We start from the raw sequence: 20,736 nt of genomic DNA, 5'->3' as shown, positions 1-20,736 counted from the left end.
ATCCAGGTTGGTTTCCAAGGTAGGATTCCCTCCCAAGGTCCCCTTCCTATGTGGCCATGAAGAACAGTCATACTAATAACCTAGGTCCTTCCTGTGCTCAAACAATACAAGGAAGTGAGATATTTAAGGGGAAGGCAGGTCAGGTCACCAACAGATCATTTGGCATATTGACCACTGCAATATGGGTGAGAGGTCACCACATCAGAAATATGGGTCTGGGCTATAATCTTAAAAGACACATTCCCAACTGCCATAATCCTGAATATTGAAATCCTGGGAGATCAAACTCCCAAAACTGTAACTCGGGAAAAATAATTTAAAAATTTTAAAGACGTGTTTACATTCTTAAAAATGAGATTTATTGGTTACCAGAGGTTGGGAAAGGGTAGTGGGATGGGGGAGGTGGGGATGGTTAATGCGCATAAAACAATAGTTAAAAAGAATAAATAAGATTATTTGATAGTACAACAGGGTGACTACTGTCAATAATAATATATTTTTAAATAAAGAGTGTAATTGGATTGTTTATAATTCAAAGAATAAATGCTTGATGGGATGGGTACCCCATTCTCTATGATGTACATATTTTACATTACATGCTGGTATTGAAACATCTCATGTGCCCCATAAATATATACACCTACTCTGTACCCATAAAAATGGAAAATTTTATAAAAAATTAAAATGACATTTATTTGAGAAACATGAAAACATGACAGAAAACTTCATAGGTCCTTTTATACAATAAATTAGGCAATAATAACATATGTGCTTTTCCAAACATAAAACACTTAGGTATACTAACAGCAATCACATGGGTAACAGTTATGGGCAGACAAACCATATTCATAAAGAAATAGCTTATATAGTTGTGGTCATCTGAAATCCCTTGGTGGACAACCTAAGTCTTTTGACAAGACAGACCAATGGATCACCACCATGTATGCAGTCCCCAAAGAGCCAAGATCTCAATACATTTTATCTTTCTTGAAAAAGGCAAATATACAAAAATGCATCACTTCATTTATTGAGGAAGTTTCAACATTTTTATGTATAAGCACAATGCTTACACACAAAGTCAATATAGTGACAATGCATCTTCATGGAGATAAATTTGCAAAATGCATAAAAATAATTAGAACCCTCTAAAAGTCTTTACATTTTTATCTCCAGTATAGGAAATGAAATATGTAGTATAGCAAATTGGAAAAAATAATGTTGACAACTTGAAATATAGAGAAAAATACATTAAAAAGAAAATAAAAAATACACTAAAAAGAAAATTCAACATATAAAAACAATAGGAATAAATTATGGGCAATTGCATAGAGGTGGTTCATAAGAGCTGGTCAACTTTTATGATCATTAATTATATTTTGAAATCCTTTATTATGATGAATGGCTGTTATTTTTTCTTTTCTCTTTTAGGGCATAGTTCTCCCTGGAGAATATGTTCACATTTATTTTACATGTGATACTACTCTTTTTGAAATTCTTTTATGGTTTGACATACACTAACTTGAGCATTCCCTGTTAAATTTTCCCATCTTCTGTGCCATGATTTTATGTTGTTTTGGCATGCAGAAATCTATTTCACATGCACTCATAGAAAGACCACAGATTTGGAGGAAACAATACTGACGGTTGAACAGCAACATCATTGCATAAGTGTCTTCTCCTACTGTACACATAATTTCAAACCAGTCAGTAACTTTTCTGGCTTATTCAAGGCATATGTGGCTTTAATTTATCAAAAGCTCCTGGAATTTCATCAGCTGGAAGGAATGTCAATGCAAACAAATGATGTATTTTACCACTAAAGTTTGCGTCATTGCCATATTGCCTGGCTAATTCCTTCATCTGAATTTTCCTAGAAATGCTTTGGACTGAATGGAAAAAACAAACTTTATTAGTGACAACTTGAAATTCACTTTTAGAAGCCTTGATTGCACCTAATTCCAAACCTGTCATTACAGTTTGGGGATTCAATTAGATGATAGAAATTTTAGACTTTTGGGATTTTGATATTTTGGAATTTCAATATTCAGGATTATGGTGTTCAGGATTTTGCCTTTAGGGATTATAATTGGCATCATAGAAATACATATTCCAACATTTCACATTTGTGAAGCAATGCCAACTTTATACTACTCTGTCTCTCTAAGACCTTAATTTACTCCCAGGAGTGGTGATTTTGGTTTTCAGGAGAATAAAATGATGGACACAGATGAGATTAGGTCTTTCCATGGCTACAAACGCCTATATGATCTAGCCAGTGGCTACTTCTCTCATACCATCTCCTATACTTTCATCTCCCTTGCCCAATTCACTCAGATTCTTTGGCCTCCTTGTATTCGCTGACATACAAGGTAAGTGTCCATCAATACGAGACTTTTCCCTTCTCTCAGTCTAGAACTCTCTAACTCAGATATATGTTAAGGATCACATCCTCACCTGATTCAGGTCTCTGATTAGATGCCAGCTCAGCAGAGAGGCCTGCCCTGACCAACTTACCTAAACCTTGCCAGTCACTTTCTTTCCTCCACACCACTGTATATCTCTTTTAAGCTTTATACCATCTGACTTACAACACATTTATTTGTTCATTGTCTGTGTTTCTTACCAAAATGTAAGCTCCATAATAGGGCATAGCACATAATAGACACTCAATAAATATGTGTTGCATGAATGGATGCATGAGAAGAGGACTGTGTTAAGAAAGTATGATTGAGTCTGTGGGCAGATAGGGATTTTCACAATCAGGAAAGCAATACTGAGAAGAAGAAACACTCATTGTGTTATTTACCGCCAAAGGCATCAAGTTGGTAACGTCAAGAGGGAAACATTTTCCTTCCGTTAGGGTGTCCTCCATTTTCCCAGGCATTGCTTTCAGTATCAATAAGATTGTCTTCAGCACGTCAGGGGCCACGCTCGCCTCAGAACCTGCCGCCTGCCACATCTGTATCAGAGTGCTGCAAACACAGCCCCGCCCCACACAATGAGAATCATGTTTGTCATGTCCTACTTGATAGAATAACAAGAATCAGGAAAATAGTCTTGGTTTTACATTTTTATATAGCAAAGACACTGCAGACATGTCCAAAGTAAACTGAGATTCCTATTTCCAAACGATCCCACAAGCCTCTTATCCTAGAAAACAGAGAAAGAATTTAAATAAAACCTTATGGAAAATACCAGCCAGGCGCGGTGGCTCACGCTTGTAATCCCAGCACTTTGGGAGGCCGAGGCGGGTGGATCACGAGGTCAGGAGATCGAGACCACGGTGAAACCCCGTTTCTACTAAAAATACAAAAAAATTAGCCGGGCGTGGTGGCGGGCGCCTGTAGTCCCAGCTACTCGGAGAGGCTGAGGCAGGAGAATGGCGTGAACTCTGGAGACGGAGCTAGCAGTGAGCCGAGATTGCGCCACTGCACTCCAGCCTGGGCGACAGAGCGAGACTCCGTCTCAAAAAAAAAAAAAAAAGAAAATACCAGAGTCTGCTCTGCAAGTTCATTTCTACTGCAATTTAAATGTCTCTCTAGCTCACTGTCTAGAACTGATCAGCTTTCTGCAATCTATACTTCCTCTGCTCCTCCTGCCTTGTGACTTTGTTTGTTTAGGAATAATAGAATATTTATTTATTTATTTTATTTATTTATTTTTGAGGTGGAGTCTCACTCTGTCACCCAGGCTGGAGTGCAGTGGCGCGATCTCGGCTCACTGCAAGCTCCACCTCCCAGGTTCACGCCATTCTCCTGCCTCAGCCTCCCGAGTAGCTGGGACTACAGGCGGCCGCCACCATGCTTGGCTAATTTTTTGTATTTTTTAGTAGAGACGGGGTTTCACTGTGTTAGCCAGGATGGTCTCGATCTCCTGACCTCGTGATTCACCCGCCTCGGCCTCCCAAAGTGCTGGGATTACAGGTGTGAGCCACCGCGCCTGGCCCGGAATAATAGAATATTTTAAAACTGGCATGGGAATACAAATTAATATGTAGATTAATATAAAAATAAAAAACCCTAAATAAAAATGAACTAATTAAATAATAAAAACAAAACTGAGCTCAGAAGAGTGAGCCATTTTGTCAAATATCACACAATGAGTGACACAGATGCTATTAAAATCCTGGCTTCTCAACCTCCAGTCCCCTAGCTCCTTTTCCTATATACTCAACACTCTTCAAGATTAGTCTTACTATTGCATATCTTAGAAACTGCTATACATCTCTGCACCGATGTATTTCTGATACCTTGCCAATTCATACTGGGTTCTGACATTTATTGCTCAGCCTTTCTGTGTTTAGGTTCATCATATAGGTGCCTGATCCCTTGGAATATGGAAATACCCAGCTCTGTAGCACCAACTACCCACCTGCTCCTGCCCACAGGTCCCACCTAGAATCACATGGACATCAACTCTCATATGCCGTGTCTCCTTGTCTTGCCTCTTGTTCATACCTCTTGGCTGAGCAAATGTTTCATGTGTTTCTTTGGTTTAGTTTCACTCCAAATCCTGGCCTTTTCTACCTCAATCTTCACATAGAATTAGACCTGCTGGTAGCAGCTTTGATTACGTTCACCTAACAAATTATGCCTGCTTTCTGTACTTCCTCAGCACATATTGCTTGTACCAGATTTATTGGCAATTTTTATCTTGTATGCATGCGGATATATTCCCTCTCCTTAACAAAACGCTTGAGGGCCAGGAATACTTTACACAAAATGGGTGCTTAGTTCTGGATAAGTACATTGTCTTACGAAGATCTTTCTAGGAATTTTATGAATAGTAAAATACTTTGTGAGTTAAAGCTTCCTAAATAAATGCAATCTTTCAGTCTGAAAAATAAAGTTATGTGATTTATTTAGACTTTTGTTGATTTCAATGCCCTTTCACAGACATTAACTAACTAACCCACATAATATATCTATATATAGGACTTTCCTCATTGTCTAGATGAGGAAATTTAGCATCGGGGAGTTTTATCAAACTTGCATAATGTCACATAAAATGTAAGGGTCAAAGTTGATGGAAACAGATTCATTTGTTTCCAAAGCCCAAGTCCTCTTCAAAATAAAACTCTCTGCCTTTTACGCTGTTTGTAGTAGAGAAGTAGTACCTTGATTTCCAATGTTTATGCCAGTTGTAGAAATGGAGTGGCGTGATTTTTCTAAGCTCTTCTAATGTGCCTGATAGGTTCATATTGTCCCATAGGCTCGCATTTGTATTTTTTTCTTCTTAAACTTTTCTTGTGATCCTGGATCATAAATTTCAGTCTAATAGTTAAAGGACACAGGACTCCCAATTTTAATGCTTGTTATTGGTATGTAGAAATATCTTATGTCTGTCCTTCGTAAACAAGAAAAACACTACATGTACAAATTTATTTCTTCAACAAAAATGAGTAAATTCACAAACGGGAATAAAAATCCATTATCACATTGAGGAGAGGTTTGTTCCTCTGGGATATGCAACAGAACACAATTTAAAGCTTCAGATAAATAATAATGACATTGGTCATATCTTGTGGGCCTACTGTGTTTTAGGTATTATACAAAGATATGCATAACACATATGATCTTAAGTCTTACAATTATCCCACCTGATGCAAAAACAGATTTTCTCTTTCAGAAAAAAGAAACCAGGCCTGACTATGGTAGATTGAGATTTGAACCCAGGTCCATCTGACAGTGCAACCTGTGAACAAGCCCTCGTGGAAGGGACAGAGGGTTGGGGGGGCCTTACTCGTCTGCTGGAACTGGGTAGTCCATAAGTTGAAAGATGACCTTCTTGGGTGAAGTACGTGTCAACAAAGTGATAACCCGCAACATAACATCCTTCATGCAATTGTTATCACACAATTGCCTATAAATAGTATCCACAATCTTAGACACCTGGAAGAGAAATTCCACAGGTAAACAAGAATCTCCTATTCCATAGTCACCTCTAAACCAAGGCATTTCTTGGACATAAGAATTCACTTTTTCTCAGAATTACCAAGGCAGCAACTAACATACAAATAAGCACTAGTAGAAAGTATATTTATATGTGTGACTACACAATGCAAAATATTCATTTGGATGAAGACTAAATCTGTGCATTTATGAATAGCAGGAAAATGCCCATTTCTTTAAAAGTTTATTTTGGGAGGGTTGAATTCATTATATAAGAAACATAAGCTCAGTATAGGAAACATGCATATAATTCAAGTACTTAAAGAAAATCGAAATAATGAAACAGAATAACAACGGAGCTACAGTGTATACTTCAAAGAAAACTTTTGCAAGTTAAAGACGATTTGAATCCACGTATTGAAGGGATGAACCATGTATCAGAGGAATGACCCAGAATGGTAAACACTAACCCATAATCTTGCAAACTCTACTCATAGGTCCCATGTTAGTTTCATTTTCCCCACTTTTTACTCATTCTTGAACAAGGAGAGTTCTAGCTGGATCTGAAATTTGTCTCAAATCAGTGGCTGTGTATTCAATATCAAATGTAATCCACCCAGATCATCTCACTTCTTTTGAAAATAATCCATTGCATTTTTTTCTTCTTAAATATTTCTTGTGATCCTGGATCATAAATTTTAGACTAACAGACTATAAGCTGAAAAATTAGTTGATGCAAATTTACATTACCCTGCAGTTATATCATATACAGTTCAGTTATCCGTACAACTTTCTATGGCAAACAAAAGAATAAATTATAAATGTTAAAAAGTGCAGGGTACTTTTCCAACCACATAGGTTCCAAGGTGAGCAAGAAATGAGAGATATCAAACTACTCTTTTCCATAGACCTTTTAACTATAGGATTTAGAGTTTCTTCTAGTTGTCCTCTTCCTATTTTAAATGCAGATACCTCTAAAGCAAGCCACCTATGTCACTGGGTGCTTAATTATAGAAATTTATACTAATTGATGTCCAGTTATAAAAATGATAGTCTGTTTCAATTTTGATGAAATATTTGATGTATTTAGAGATTAGAAGCCCATATACTGTATATGCAATTTAGGGGATTTTTAGGGATGTTTTTAGTCTTATAACTCATTTTAGAACCTAACCCCATCTAAGACAAGAATCCACTGTGTTCAGTAGTCTAGTTGCTTGCGGGAGCTGGGGTTGGGTCATAAATTGAGGAGCCCATTTTGTTCATGTTTTTTCTGTGGTTAGAGATTTCACTGTAGCAGAGGCTAGTTTTACACATCTGGTTTTCTGTTTGGTCTCTCTTTCTCTCAGGGACTTGGTAAGGCTTCATCTCACCTTCCTTTGAGTGCTCTTTTCCACTTCACTAGAAGAGAACTCTATTTTGTAACATGACTCTTGCCCTTCACCTTTCCCTGTGGTTGTGTTTGCCCTACAGAATGCTCCCATCTGCAGCAGCATTGAGAGTTCTATATAAAGCATCACCTCCCCTTTCCTGCTCTATGAATTTGAGTAAGACTTCTCAGATTATTTTCAATCACCTTGCACTCCTGTGTCAGGAGAGGGAACTGGAGGTTCATTCCTCACATCACCATCAGGGCTGGTTTCATGGGCCTGTGACCTATGTGTTTGCACAGGGCTCCGTGCTGAGAAGGTACCTTTAGTTTGTTTAAAGCTCTGCCACTATCACCTTGAACTTTTAAACAATTTCATCTTTGTATTTGGTAAATCAAGTCCCATGGGACAGTGGAGCAGAGGAGATACAATATGTGAGTCTGCCATTGTTCCTGTGGTCCCATTCACATGTGGTGTTCACAAAATTCCAGGGGACCCATGATGTGAAGCTCAGTGGAAAAGCAAGATAAGCATCTTATTGAAACTGTAACCTACTTTAAAAATTCCCACTTAGTCTGAAAATGACATAGAAGGAAACAGAAAGGGTAGCCCATAAATTATTTTCCTTTCAGTCTTTCCTTACTCATCAATAAGCTGAAGGTAGAGAATGTTGGTAGGATATGTGAATGATAAAAATTGAAATTTTAAAAGTCGAGCTAGTTTTATGTAGTGTTTCCACTCTTTTGGAAAGAATGTAATACGTATGCACGTGTGAGCTGTGAAACACAAATGGCATTATTTTGGTGATTCTGCACATGAGCTAAATGCTCCTATGTTTACGTTTCTAACTGGCATTGCACAATATATGTATGGATAGTAAAATTTGCGCTCACGACTAAAAAATGTTAATTGTTCTTTTTGCTTAGAAAGACATTAAATAGCAAACAAAACCAGCATGAAGAATTGAGAGAGAGAGACTGTGGAGGAAAGGCGAACACTGCATGTGCTTACACATTTAATGACATTATTTCCTATGTTGTGAGGAAGCAGTCCCAGATTTCATTCTGCACTGAGCCCCACAAATTACGTAGCCAGCTCTATGGCAAGCTGAGGGTCTTTGAAATCTTTCCTTAAGGGATACACAGGGGATTTCAATTACAGCTATACTATTTTATTGCTATTAATATATTTCTTTAAAATTTCTAAAGCAAATATGGCAAAATATTATGATTTAATATGATTGGTGGATAAGCATTCATTACCTACTCTCTAAAATTGCTCTTATGCTTGAAATATTTCACACAAAAAATTCTCAGGCCACGCATGGTGGCTCATGCCTGTAACCCTCATGCTTTGGGAGGCCAAGGTGGGAGGGTTGCTTGAGCCCAGGAGTTTGAGACCAGCCTGGGCAACATAGCAAGCCCTCCATCTCTACAAAAATTCATTTAAAAAATTAGCCGGGTGTGGTGGTACATGCCTGTAGTCCCAGCTGCTTAGGAGGCTGAGGTGGGAGGGTTGCTTAATCCCAGGAGTTTGAGGCTGCAGTGAGCCAAGGTTTCACCACTGCACTCCAGCCTGAGCCACAGAGGAAGACCCTGTCTCTAAGTAAAATTTAAAAAACCAAAAGCCTTATTATATTGAAGTGATATAATGAACAATGACAAGAAGTACATATAAAAAGAAGTGGACATTTAACAATGACGAGTTAATGGATGCAGCACACCAACATGGCACATGTATACATATGTAACTAACCTGCACGTTGTACACCTGTATCCTAAAACTTAAAGTATAATAAAAAAAAGTGGACATACAACAAAGGCAAAAATGCACATTAGAGAGTAAACCCTGTGCTCTCCTGCTTATTGTCAAGTATCTTACCATGGTGACCTTCTCGGCATGAAATTCCAGAGTAAATTTCAGTATGGATGCTGCATCAGATGCGATTTTATCATCAGGTGAAGAGAGTTTCATCAGGAGACTCCACACAAAGTCAGTCAGCAAGGAAGGCAGTAAGGTTTGCCCTACTCTCTGCAACCACAAAGGATAGTCATGACCTCAGGCCTTACTCACACCAACATAAGACAGCTAAATTCAGATATGGTGGGGGATGCTCAAGAGCTAGGCAGGGCCACAAGACTTCCATGGGCCATATACATCTCGTTGGAGTCTCCTTCTTCCATGAAAAATATTAAAAATTATATTTTACAACAATGTTGGTACAAAAATGACTATAATCCAAGTGAAATTTAATTTTTTTCTTCTGATTTTAAAGCATTCAGCTGTTCAAATATTATCATGAATTTCTTCAGTTTTGGAAATGAGTTTACTCAGATCAGAAACAAGTTTGAAGAAAGCAGAAGATGCAGGAGGGGACAGGGTGAGGAAGTCAAGGGAATCAAAGGCAAGGACTTTCCTCTTTTACAGAAAGGGATCAGGAAGCAGAAAGAAATAAAAGGCCTTTATGTCCATGATCAAGGTGCAAGAACTACAATTCAAATAATCTCTTTTTAAAGTTAGAGGACTATCCATGGATTGTAAAATTTGAACAAACTCACATTGATTATAGATTTCTCAAAGAAAGATAAACGAGCCAAATTTTCTCCTTTTGCCTTTATATGGAAAAAAAAAAGTCATTCTCCCAAGTACAGAGGATGCCCAATCTCACCAATAAAGGTTTTTCTTCACTCTCCTTAAAGAGATGGATTATTGCTTTTTGGTCATAAGGCAGAACTAAGGTCTGAGTGAGAATTGATGATCACTAGCTCCTCTCCCACTGGGCAGAGGGGTGACGGATGGGAATCTTGAGAAGCTATGGAAGAAAATTGGAGGGGGATAACCAAGGCTTGGAGAGGTGGGCTGAATATCATAAATAGTTTGCCCTACTTTAAGAAAGCCAGATTTAATTATATGACACTGGATTTTTTAAAACTGTTGGAAGGCAGAATATTCTCTTTTTGAATAGTTGCTTACTCAACAAAAAATTTACTTTAGTGTCTATCTAAAAAGTTGTAGAAAAAGCAATTCCCAGTGAAACTTAGAGCTGGTGTTAGAAGTTTCTGTCATGTACAGGTGAAGATGTGATAGCAGATTATATAAAATGGTAGGTTTGCTTTGTAAAATATGATCTACACGTAACTCTCCAGAAATACACCAATTGCACAGGATCAGCTGGGTTCTTCAGAGGTCATTTTTATCTCCTCCTGCTTCTTACTGCTACGCCATGTTGTTACATGTTCTTGATGCCGCTTGCTTGAATGTTTGCATAATATACTATTAACTTAATAGTCCACAGATTTTCATTTATTCCTCTATGTTTGGCATATAATTTAAAAAATCTGTGAAGAAGCTCTTCTCACAAATAATGGTGTCATTTTGAGTTATATCTTTCTATAAATTCCCATGAGTGACACTGCTAGTTTATTTGGTATGAACATATATAAATATATATATATATTTTTAGTTAATGAGACTTTTGTGGCTCTCTGTGGATCCTTTGCAAAACAGTGTCCTCTCTTACAACCAACCACTATATAAAAAGAGAGTGCCATAGTTTGGGAATTGTTTTCTGTTTTGTTTTTCAATCCAGCCCTCCCATTTAATGGTGCTTTGCTTCCAGCTTCCATAGTTAGCAACCTTGCTGCTTCTACTCCTATTTGCATGCTTTGAACTTTGTCTTTGGCTATGGTCCTCTTGGTCTTGTTTCTACAATCTTGTATTCTCTCAATTTACCTGTTCCATCTACTACTGGACGTCCCAACTCCGGGTTTTCTAGCTACTGCTCCTGCATGTAGTGCTGGGCTTGCTTTGGTCTCACAACTGGGAAATGAATAACAGGTCATGAACACAAGGACCCAGGGTGCCTCCCCCAAGCCCAAGGATTTTTACACCTGAAGGACATTAAACTCAGATGAGCAAGGACACCAATCTAGAGGCTGTGATGATAAGTCTCATGAACAGCTTAGAAGAGGCCCCAACAGACTGCTGGTCCTAGGTTCACTAGCCTAGTTATGGTACTCAGGATTTCAATTCCAGGATACTGGAGTGGAGGATAGAAGGATGAGGGAAGATTTGTTAGTAAACTTAAACAGATGCCTGGTTTCTTTATGTAAATGAACATAGTCAACCAGGCTTGAAATTTTTGAGAGGAGGTGGGAAAGAATAACTTTTGATTTTGGAAAGATGTACCATCAGGCTTCTACATATTTAAGACAGCTATGCAGTATTTTTGACCATATCATGTTAGATGTATTGCTTCTGCGTGTCCTCAGCCTCCCACAATTCAACCCATCTCAGCCATGGAAGAAGACACTGCTTTATACATGTAGTTTTAAGAGGAACCCCTAGATCCTCCCACCCCAAGAGATGAGCTAGCCTAACGGGCTTCCCCAGAAGTTTTGCTGAACTACTGGCTCAACGTGTGTGGCTGGAAGGTGCTGGAAAGCCCAACCTGGGCCCCAGGGCTGTGCAACTTCTGGAGCCTATGGCTAAACCTATGTAGTTTGAAGAAGGTGAGGGAGTGTATATAGCTATAGAGCCCACAGTTCTTCCAAGGGTCGAGACAGTGTAAAAACTACTTACTTGTTACTGAGGTTTATCATGTAGCTTTTTTAATTTTTATTTTTCATTTAATAGCACTTTTAAACAAAATCAAAATCACAGTGTCATTATGATGTTTGCAGATTAAATTGATAGTATTGGAAAGTCTATTAACTGATGACTGTTAATTTTTCTAAATAAGCAGAAGTTCTCCATTTTTAGTGAACTATTTGTTGGCCAAACAAAAAGAAGTGTAACTAGGAAATACCTCATTTGCTTTCTATAAGGATTAAGTAAAGTAATACAAATTACTATATTTGGGAATAATAGGTATAACTAGTATTAATAGAGAGGAAAATCAGAAAACTAAATGGTCTATAATCATTTACATTTTACCACACTGAGTTTTAAAAAAAAGAAAAAATACTAACAATATAAACTTTGTTGAAATAAATTGTTATTAAGAGTAATAATACATATAAACAAAAGCCCTTGGAAAAAGTGGGGGCTAAGTTACCTGAGCTATTTTACTTTTGTCTTGTTGAAACTCCTTGGGTAGAAATTCTACATCAGAAGAAGGAAACTGGAGGCTATGAGTTTTACCGTTTGTAGGCTTATCTTTTCCAATATCTGCTGTGTTAAGAAAAAGAGTTTAAGATTGTTATTTGATCACTGGTTTGTTCTATGACATTACTATTTCCAATTTTCTTTTCCTGCCCAGTTCTGGAGATCTGAAGTTTTCCGAATATTTAACTCTCTGCTCATAGTTTAGTCTCATAAAATATTATGGCACTCACACAGAATTCATAAAGTGTTTAAGAGAGTCCATGTGATATATGAATGGACAAATACTTTAATAATAGCCTGACAAGATAACAAATACATACAGACCATCAAATGCATGGTTGAGTGTGCTGGAAAAGCTAATGCTAAGCTGGAGGGTCTATTGGCAGGGAGAGTAGACTTGGAGGCATCTGAAATGAGCTGAGGAGTGGTAGACCAGGGAATCCAGGGAATCCAGGGAATCCAAGGAATCCAGAAGTGCTCAGCAAAAGCTTCAGGTGCAGATAACTTCAGTTCCAGAGAAGGTGAGCCTTAAATGATTTTGTTTGTTTTTAAATAGCTCTACAGAGATATAATTGACATTTATTTACTGATTTTTTTTTTTGTCTTTTTTGAGCCAGGATCTTGCTCTGTCACCCAGGCTGAAGTCCAGTGATACAAACAGGGTTCACTGCAGCCTTGACCTCCTGGGCTCAACTGATCTTCTCACCTCAGCCTGCCCAGTAGCTGGGATTGCAGGCACCTGCCACAGTGCCCAGCTAATTAAAAATATACATATTTTGTAGAGATAGGGTTGCACTATGTTGCCCAGGCTGGTCTCCATTTCCTGGGCTCAAGTAATCTGCCCGCCCAGGCCTCCCAAATTGCTGGGGTCACAGGTGTGAGCCACCATGCCCAGCCCATATAACATATTTAAGTTGAACAACTTGGCAAGTCTTTGTGTATCTATCCACTCAGTAAAACATTACCACAGGAAAAAAAATGAACATATCTATTGCCTCCAAAAGTTTCCTCATGCCCTTTTGTAACCCCTCACACCTAATCCCCGTATCCATCCTCTGACTCCAAGGCAACCACTTATCCACTTCTTGTCATCTGCTCTGTCAAGTTGGTACTTTCTGATTTTATATAAGTGGATCATACCATATGTACTCTTTCTGGGGAGGGGGGTTGGCTTCCTTCACTCACCAAAACTACTGAGATTCATCCATGTTTTCGTACATATTAATAGTTTGTTCTTTTTTACTGTGAATAATAGTATTCTATTATATGTACATACCCAAATCTCTTTATCTATTTGCCTGTTAATGGACATTTAGGTTGTTTCCGGTTTGAGGCTATTACAAATAATGGTGTTATGAACATTCATGTACCAGTAAGTGTTTGTATGAACAATTTCTTTCATTTCTCTCAGGTAAATATAAAGTTGTGTATGACTGAATCATATGATAGCTATATGTTTAACTTTTTAGGATAGTGCCAAATTACTTTCCAAAGTTGTTATACCATTTTACAGTTTCACCCACAATGTATGTGAGCTCCAATGACACCCTTACCAACACATGGCAGAATCAGTCTTTTCAATTTTAGACATTCTAATGCGTGTGTAGTGGTATCTCATTATAGGTTTAATTTACATTTCTTTAATAAGTATATATAGAACATTATTTGATTTGCCTCTTTGCTATCTGTGCTTCTTTGACTATTTAAATCCATTTTTATTTTTTATTTGGTTGTCTTTTTTCATAGGGAGTTTTTTTTTATTTCTTCTTCTAAAAAAAAAGCAGAAGGGGATACACGTGCAGAATGTGCAGGTTTGTTACATAGGTACACATGTGCCATGGTGGTTGGCTGCACCTATTGACCCATCCTCTAAGTTCCCTCCCCTTACCCCCCACCCCCAACAAGCCCTGGTGTGTGTTGTTCCCCTCTCTGTGTCCATGTGTTCTCAATGCTCAACTCCCACTTAAGAGTGAGAACACATGGTATTTGGTTTTCTGTTCCTGTGTTAGTTTGCTGAGGATGATGGCTTCCAGCTTTATCCATGTGCCTGCAAAGGCCATGATCTCATTCCTTTTTGTGCCTGCATAGTATTCCAGTGTGTATATGTACCACATTTTCTTTATCCAGTCTATCACGGATAGGCATTTGGGTTGGTTCCATGTCTTTGTCATTGTAAATAGTGCTGCAATAAACATATGTATGCATATGTCTTTATAGTAGAATGATTTATATTCCTTTGGGTATATACCCAGTAATGGGATTGCTGGTTAAATGGTATTCTGGCTCTAGAACCTTGAGGAATCGCCATACTGTTTTCCACAATGGTTGAATTAACTTACATTCCCACCAACAGTGTAAAAGCTTTCCTATTGCTCCACATCCTCTCCAGCATCTATTGTTTCCTGACTTTTGAATAATCAGCATTCTGACTGGCATGAGATGTTATCTCATTGTGGTTTTAATCTGCATTTATCTGATGATCAGTGATGTTGAGGTTTTTTTCATGTTTGTTGGCCATGTAAATGTCTTCTTTTGAGAAGTGTCTGTTTGTATCCTTTGCCCACTTTTTGATGGGGTTGTTTGGCTTTTTTCTTTTAAATTTTTTTAAGTTCCCTGTAAATTCTGCATATTAGACCTTTGTCACATGGATAGATTGCAAACATTTTCTCCCATTCTGTAGGTTGTCTGTTCACTCTGATAATAGTTTCTTTTGCTCTGCATAAGCTCTTTAGTTGAATTAGATACCATTTGTCAATTTGGGCTTTTCTTGCAATTCCTTTTGGTGTTTTATTCATGAAGTCTTTGCCCATGCTTACGTCCTGAATGGTATTGCCTGGGTTTTCTTCTAGAGTTTTTATGGTTTTGGGTTTTACATTTAAGTCTTAATCCATTTTGAGTTAATTTTTGTGTAAGGTGTAAGGAAGGGGTCCAGTTTCAGTTTTCTGCATATGGCTAGATAGTTTTTCCAGAACCATTTATTAAACAGGGAATTCTTTCCCCATAGCTTGTTTTTGTCAGGTTTGTCAAAGATCAGATAGTTGTAGATGTGTGGTGTTATTTCTGAGGTCTCTGTTATGTTGCATTGGTCTATATGTCTGGTACCAGCACCAATGTTCCATTGGTCTATATGTTTGGTACCAGTACCATGTTGTTTTGGTTACTGTAGCCTTGTAGTATAGTTTGAAGTCGGGTAGCATGGTGCCTTCAACTTTTTTGCTTAGGATTTCTTTTTGCTTAGGATTGTCTTGGCTGTACGGGGTCTTTTTTGATTCCATATGAAATTTAAAATAGTTTTTTCTAATCGTGTGAAGAATGTCAATGGTAGTTTGATAGGAATAGCATTGAATCTATAAATTACTTTAGTCAGTATGGCCATTTTCATAATATTGATTCTTTCTATCCATGAGGATAGAATGTTTTTCTATTTTTTTGTATCCTCTCTTATTTCCTTGAGCAGTGGTTTGCAGTTCTCCTTGAAGAGGTCCTTCACATCCTTTGTTAGCTGTATTCCTAGGTATTTTATTCTCTTTGTAGTGATTGTAAATGGGAGTCCATTCATGATTTGGCTCTTTGCTTGCCTGTTGTTGGTGTAAAGGAATGCTTGTGATTTCTGCACATTGATTTTGTATTCTGAGACTTTGCTAAAGTTGCTTACCAGTTCAAGAAGTTTGTGGACTGAGATGATGGGGTTTTCTAAATATGAAATCATGTAATCTGCAAACAGAGATGACTTCCTCTCTTCCTCTTACAAAGTTTTGATGTCCTTTATGAACTTTGAATATGGGTCTTTTATCAGATATGTAGTTTGCAAATATTTTCTCCCAGTCTGTGGCTTAACTGTTAACAGTATCTTTCAAAGAGCAGAAATACCTAATTTATCATTTATTTTCATTTATACTTTGACTATTGTATCTAAGAAATCTTTGCCTAATCCAAGGCCCCCAAATTTCTTTGAGTTTTATAGTTTTAGATTTTACATTTAGTTCTATTACTCATTTTGGATTAATTTTTGAATATGTATGAAGTATGGATCAAAGTTGTTTTTCTGCCTATAAATACCCATTTTTTCCAAATGCAATTTATTGAAAAGTTTTTGCTCACTCCTTTAAATTGCCTTTGAAACTTCATAAAAAATCAACTGACTATATATATGGATTTATTTTTGGACTCTCAGTTCTATTCTGCACAATGTTGAATAGAATAGAAGTAATGACAGTGAACATCCTTGTCTTATTTCTGATGTTTCAGGGAAATCATTCAGTATTTCACCATTAAGTGCAGACATACCTCAAAAGATACTACAGGTTTGGTTTCAGATCATTGCAATAAAGTGATTATCACAATAAAGTAACCCACATTAATTTTGTTGGTTTCCTGGTGTCTATAAAATGTATATTTACACTATGCTGTATTCTATTAAGTATGCAATAGCATTATGTATAAAAACATACGTATCTTAATTAAAAACATTTTATTGCTACAAAATGCTGACAATCATTTAAGCTTTCACTGAACAGGTTCTCCTGGCTTGGATCTCCAGCAATCCACCAGAGCTACTGAGCCAGTAGCATCTCTGCAACTCCCTGGGACAGACCTCCCTGGGAGGGTGAGTTGCCATCTTTGCTGTCTTATAACCCTTACTGTCTCCAGGCTCTTGAGAGTCTGTAGGGACCAAAGGCTGGTCTGGATTCCCAGTACAGAGCATTCCTGACATGAAAAAGTGGCTGGGCTATTTTCTACACAGGTCTCAGTCCTTCTCCTCACTGGACAGGGCCTCTTGACCTTGGACTCCAGCACAACCACCCTGCTCCCACCTGTCCCCTTCAATCAGAGGCAGGCCAGCATTTCTCTGAGTAGAAAATCCCAGAGTCAAACCACAACACCTCTGTGACTGCAATTGCAGTAGTACTCCCTTAGCAGCCCTTGGGCTTGGGGGAGGAACAAAGGTTCTAGTCACTATACTGGCACCTCCAACACACTCCAGCCACAGGAGGAAAAGGAGTCTAGCCCTTATTCCCCGGAAATACCCAACCCTCACTCCTCACCAGCCAGGGTCCTTGGCTTATAACTGCAGAATGGTCACCCACAACCATGGCTGAGCATATCCACTGGTAAGTGGCCTGGATTCTCCCTGGGGAGAGGCTCCCAGAGGTGTTTGACAGCCCCTCTGCCACTGCCATAGCAGAGTTCTATCCCTGCTGCCCTCAATTTGGGGAAGAAATGAGCCTGAGGGCTACACCTGAGCTTATAGCACACCACAGTCACCATAGGGAGAGGAGACCAATCTTTCCACCTGGAGAGCCTTTGAACCCCTGCTCTCCAATAAGCACAACCCCAAGCTCATACCAGCAATTTAGCTGTCCCACCCTACTGGCTGAACAATCTCAATAATAGCAGCTCCATGTTTCTTGGAAGTAGAGCTCACAGGGGCAACTGAAAACTCCTCTGCCACTGCCTCTGCAGTGGTACTACCCCTGCTACCCTCAGACTAAAGAAGGAGCAAAGACTGTAAGTACCTAATCTGCAACTCCAACAAGCTACAATCAACCCAGAGAAAGAGGGCCAGTCTGTCTCCCGTGGGTTCTACTCATGTTCCCTGATCATCACCAGGCAGGGAACTCCTAGCTTGGGCCCACATCACAGACCTTTAATCCTGGGTTGACTGCACTGAGTAATTGCTGACCTGCATCTCTCTGATGTGGAGCCTCCAGAAGACAAGTAAAAGACCCTTGGCCACAATCACTGCTGATGTCCCTTTCTCTGCTGCCTCCAAGTTGGGGAGGAAACATGAACCTTGAAATAAACCTACCAGAGTTGTGGTAGGCATCCCGGAAGTGCCAAGCCATGATCTATAGCAAACACTTAAGTGGGAAAGGAGCCCATGCTTTCAGGGCACTGAGAAGGAGCACAGCTGCTACTGTAAGGAAATATACAGGAGCCAGACTGAGCAAGAGTCTACCAACTGACCACTATGCCTAAGTGCCATTGACCAGACCAGATCACACTCTAAAGCTTCAACAACAAAATATCTCACTAACATACCCTACCATGAAACCAAAGATGAGAAGTCAGATACAAATACAGACCCTGTACAAGGCTCAGCCCTGTGAAGACATCCAGAAAGGAAGTCTACTGACTATACTCAATCTCCACTGCAGTTAAAGGAATACCCTCATGCAGAGCTGAGAAAGAACCAGTAACTCAAATAGCTAGAGTATCTTATGTCCTCCAGATGACGGAAATAGTTCTCCAGCAAGGGTTCTTAACCAGGATGGATTGACTGAAATGACAGAAATATAATTCAGAATATGGCTAGGAATGAAGATCATTGAGATTCAGGAGAATAGAAAAACCCAATCCAAGGAAACTAACACTCACAATAAAATGATACAGGAGCTGACTGATGAAATAGCCAGTATAAAAAAACCTAACTGGCCTGATAGAGCTGAAAAACACACTGCAATAATTTCACAATGCAAATGCAAGTATTAACAGCAGAATAGATGAAGCTGAGGAAAAAAATCTTGAAACTTGAAGACTGGCTCTCTGAATTAAGGTAGTCAGAAAAAAAAAAAAAGAAAAAGAAAACAGAATGTAAAGGAAAGAACAAAACCTCCAAGAAATACAAAATTATATAAAGAGGCCAATTCTATGTGTTATTGGCATCCCTGCAATAGATGGAGAGAAAGCAAACAACTTGGAAAACATTTCAGGATATCATCCATGAAAACTTCCCCAACCTTGCTAGAGAGGTCAACAGTCAAATTCAGGAAATACAGACAACCCCTGCACAATTCTGCATCCCCAAGACACATAATCATCAGATTCTCCAAGGTCAAAATGAAAAAAGAAAATATGTTATCATTTTTTTATATACCTCAGCCTCCTGAGTAGCTGGGACTACAGGAACACACCACCATGCCCAGCTAATTTTTGTATTTTTAGTAGAGACGAGGTTTCACCATGTTGGCCAGGCTAGTCTCAAACTCCTGGCCTCAATTGATCCACCCACCTCAGCTTCCCAAAGTCCTGGGATTACAGGTATGAGCCACCATGCCTGGCCTCAACATTCTTATCTGGCTCAACTAAGCTTCCTAAGTGAAGGAGAAATAAGACCCTTTTTAGACAAGCAAATGCTGAAGAAATTCATTACCACTGATCTGCCTGATAAGAGCTCCTGAAAAGAGCACTAAATATGGAAAGACTGGTACTAGTCACAGTAAAAACACACTGAAGTACACAGACCAGTAATACTGTAAAGCAATCACACAAACAAGTCTGCATAATTAATCATCATGACATAATTAAACATCATGACAGGATCAAATCCATAAATAACACTAACCTTGAAGGTAAATGGGCTAAATGCTCCAATTAAAAGGCACAGAGAGGCAAGCTTAATAAAAAACAAAGACCCAATGGTATGCGGTCTTCAAGAGACCCATCTCACATGTAATGACACTTACAGGCTTAAAATAAAGAAATGGAGAAAAACCTACCAAGCAAATGGAAAACAGAAAAAGGCTGGGGTTGCAAACCTAATCTCAGGCAAAGTAGACTTTAAGCCAACAAAGATCAAAAAAGATGAAAAAGGGCATTTACATAAATGGTGAAGGATTCAATTCAATGAGAAGACTTAACCATCCTAAATAAATATGCACCCAACACAAGAGCACGCAGATTCATACAGCAAGTTCTTAGAGTTCTTCAAAGAAACTTAGACTCCCATACAATAATAGTGAGAGATTTCAGCATCCAACACAGTAATAGTGGGAGTCTTCAACATCCCACTGACAGTATTAGACTGATCATTGAGGCAAAAAAGGTCATTATCTTAAGTGAAATAACTCAAAACAGAAAGTCAAATACCACAGGTTCTCACTACATAATGTGTACACATGGGCATACAGAGCAGATTAATAGACATTAGAGACTCATAAAAGTGGGAAGATGAAAGAGGGTGAGGGATGAGAAAGGACCTAATGGGTAAAATGTACACTATTTAGGTGATGCATATTACTGAATATATCCATGCAACAAATCAGCATTTGTACCCCCTAAATCTATTCAAAAAATAATTATTATGTCTCCTTAATTAATTGATCCCTTTATCATTATGAAATGACTTTCTTTTCCCTGGAGGCATTCTTACCTCTAAAATATATCTTTTTATAATAATAGAATGTAGCCTCTCCAATTTTCTTTTTATTATTGTTAACATGTTATATCATTTTCTAACTTTTAACATTTAATTCATGTATGTTTTATATTTAAAGTGAGTTTCTTGTGGGCAGCATATAGTTGAGGCTTGCTTTTTATTCAGTCTGACAATCTGCATTTTTACTTGGGGTATTTAGAATACTTACATT

At 38.3% G+C, this 20,736-nt stretch overlaps 1 protein-coding gene across 3 annotated transcripts in view; it reads right to left on the bottom strand.

Moving 5' to 3' along the window:
• MROH9 (maestro heat like repeat family member 9) overlaps window positions 1-20,736 on the bottom strand; it is a 124,173-nt gene that overhangs the window by 64,360 nt on the left and 39,077 nt on the right. For 2 of the 3 annotated variants that reach the window (XM_063627204.1, XM_063627206.1), the window contains 4 exons: window positions 12,318-12,433; window positions 9,143-9,292; window positions 5,743-5,891; window positions 2,807-2,972 (listed from right to left, as the gene is read on the bottom strand). In XM_063627204.1, coding sequence (XP_063483274.1) covers window positions 2,807-2,972; window positions 5,743-5,891; window positions 9,143-9,292; window positions 12,318-12,433 — 581 coding nt within the window. The remainder of the gene's footprint in view (window positions 1-2,806; window positions 2,973-5,742; window positions 5,892-9,142; window positions 9,293-12,317; window positions 12,434-20,736) is intronic. The other variant, XM_063627205.1, reaches the window with a different exon arrangement.

The sequence above is a fragment of the Symphalangus syndactylus genome, chromosome 12, assembly GCF_028878055.3.
Source record: "Symphalangus syndactylus isolate Jambi chromosome 12, NHGRI_mSymSyn1-v2.1_pri, whole genome shotgun sequence".
NCBI classification, from domain to species: Eukaryota; Metazoa; Chordata; class Mammalia; order Primates; family Hylobatidae; genus Symphalangus; species Symphalangus syndactylus.
This window is presented reverse-complemented; position numbering and strand designations above follow the sequence as displayed.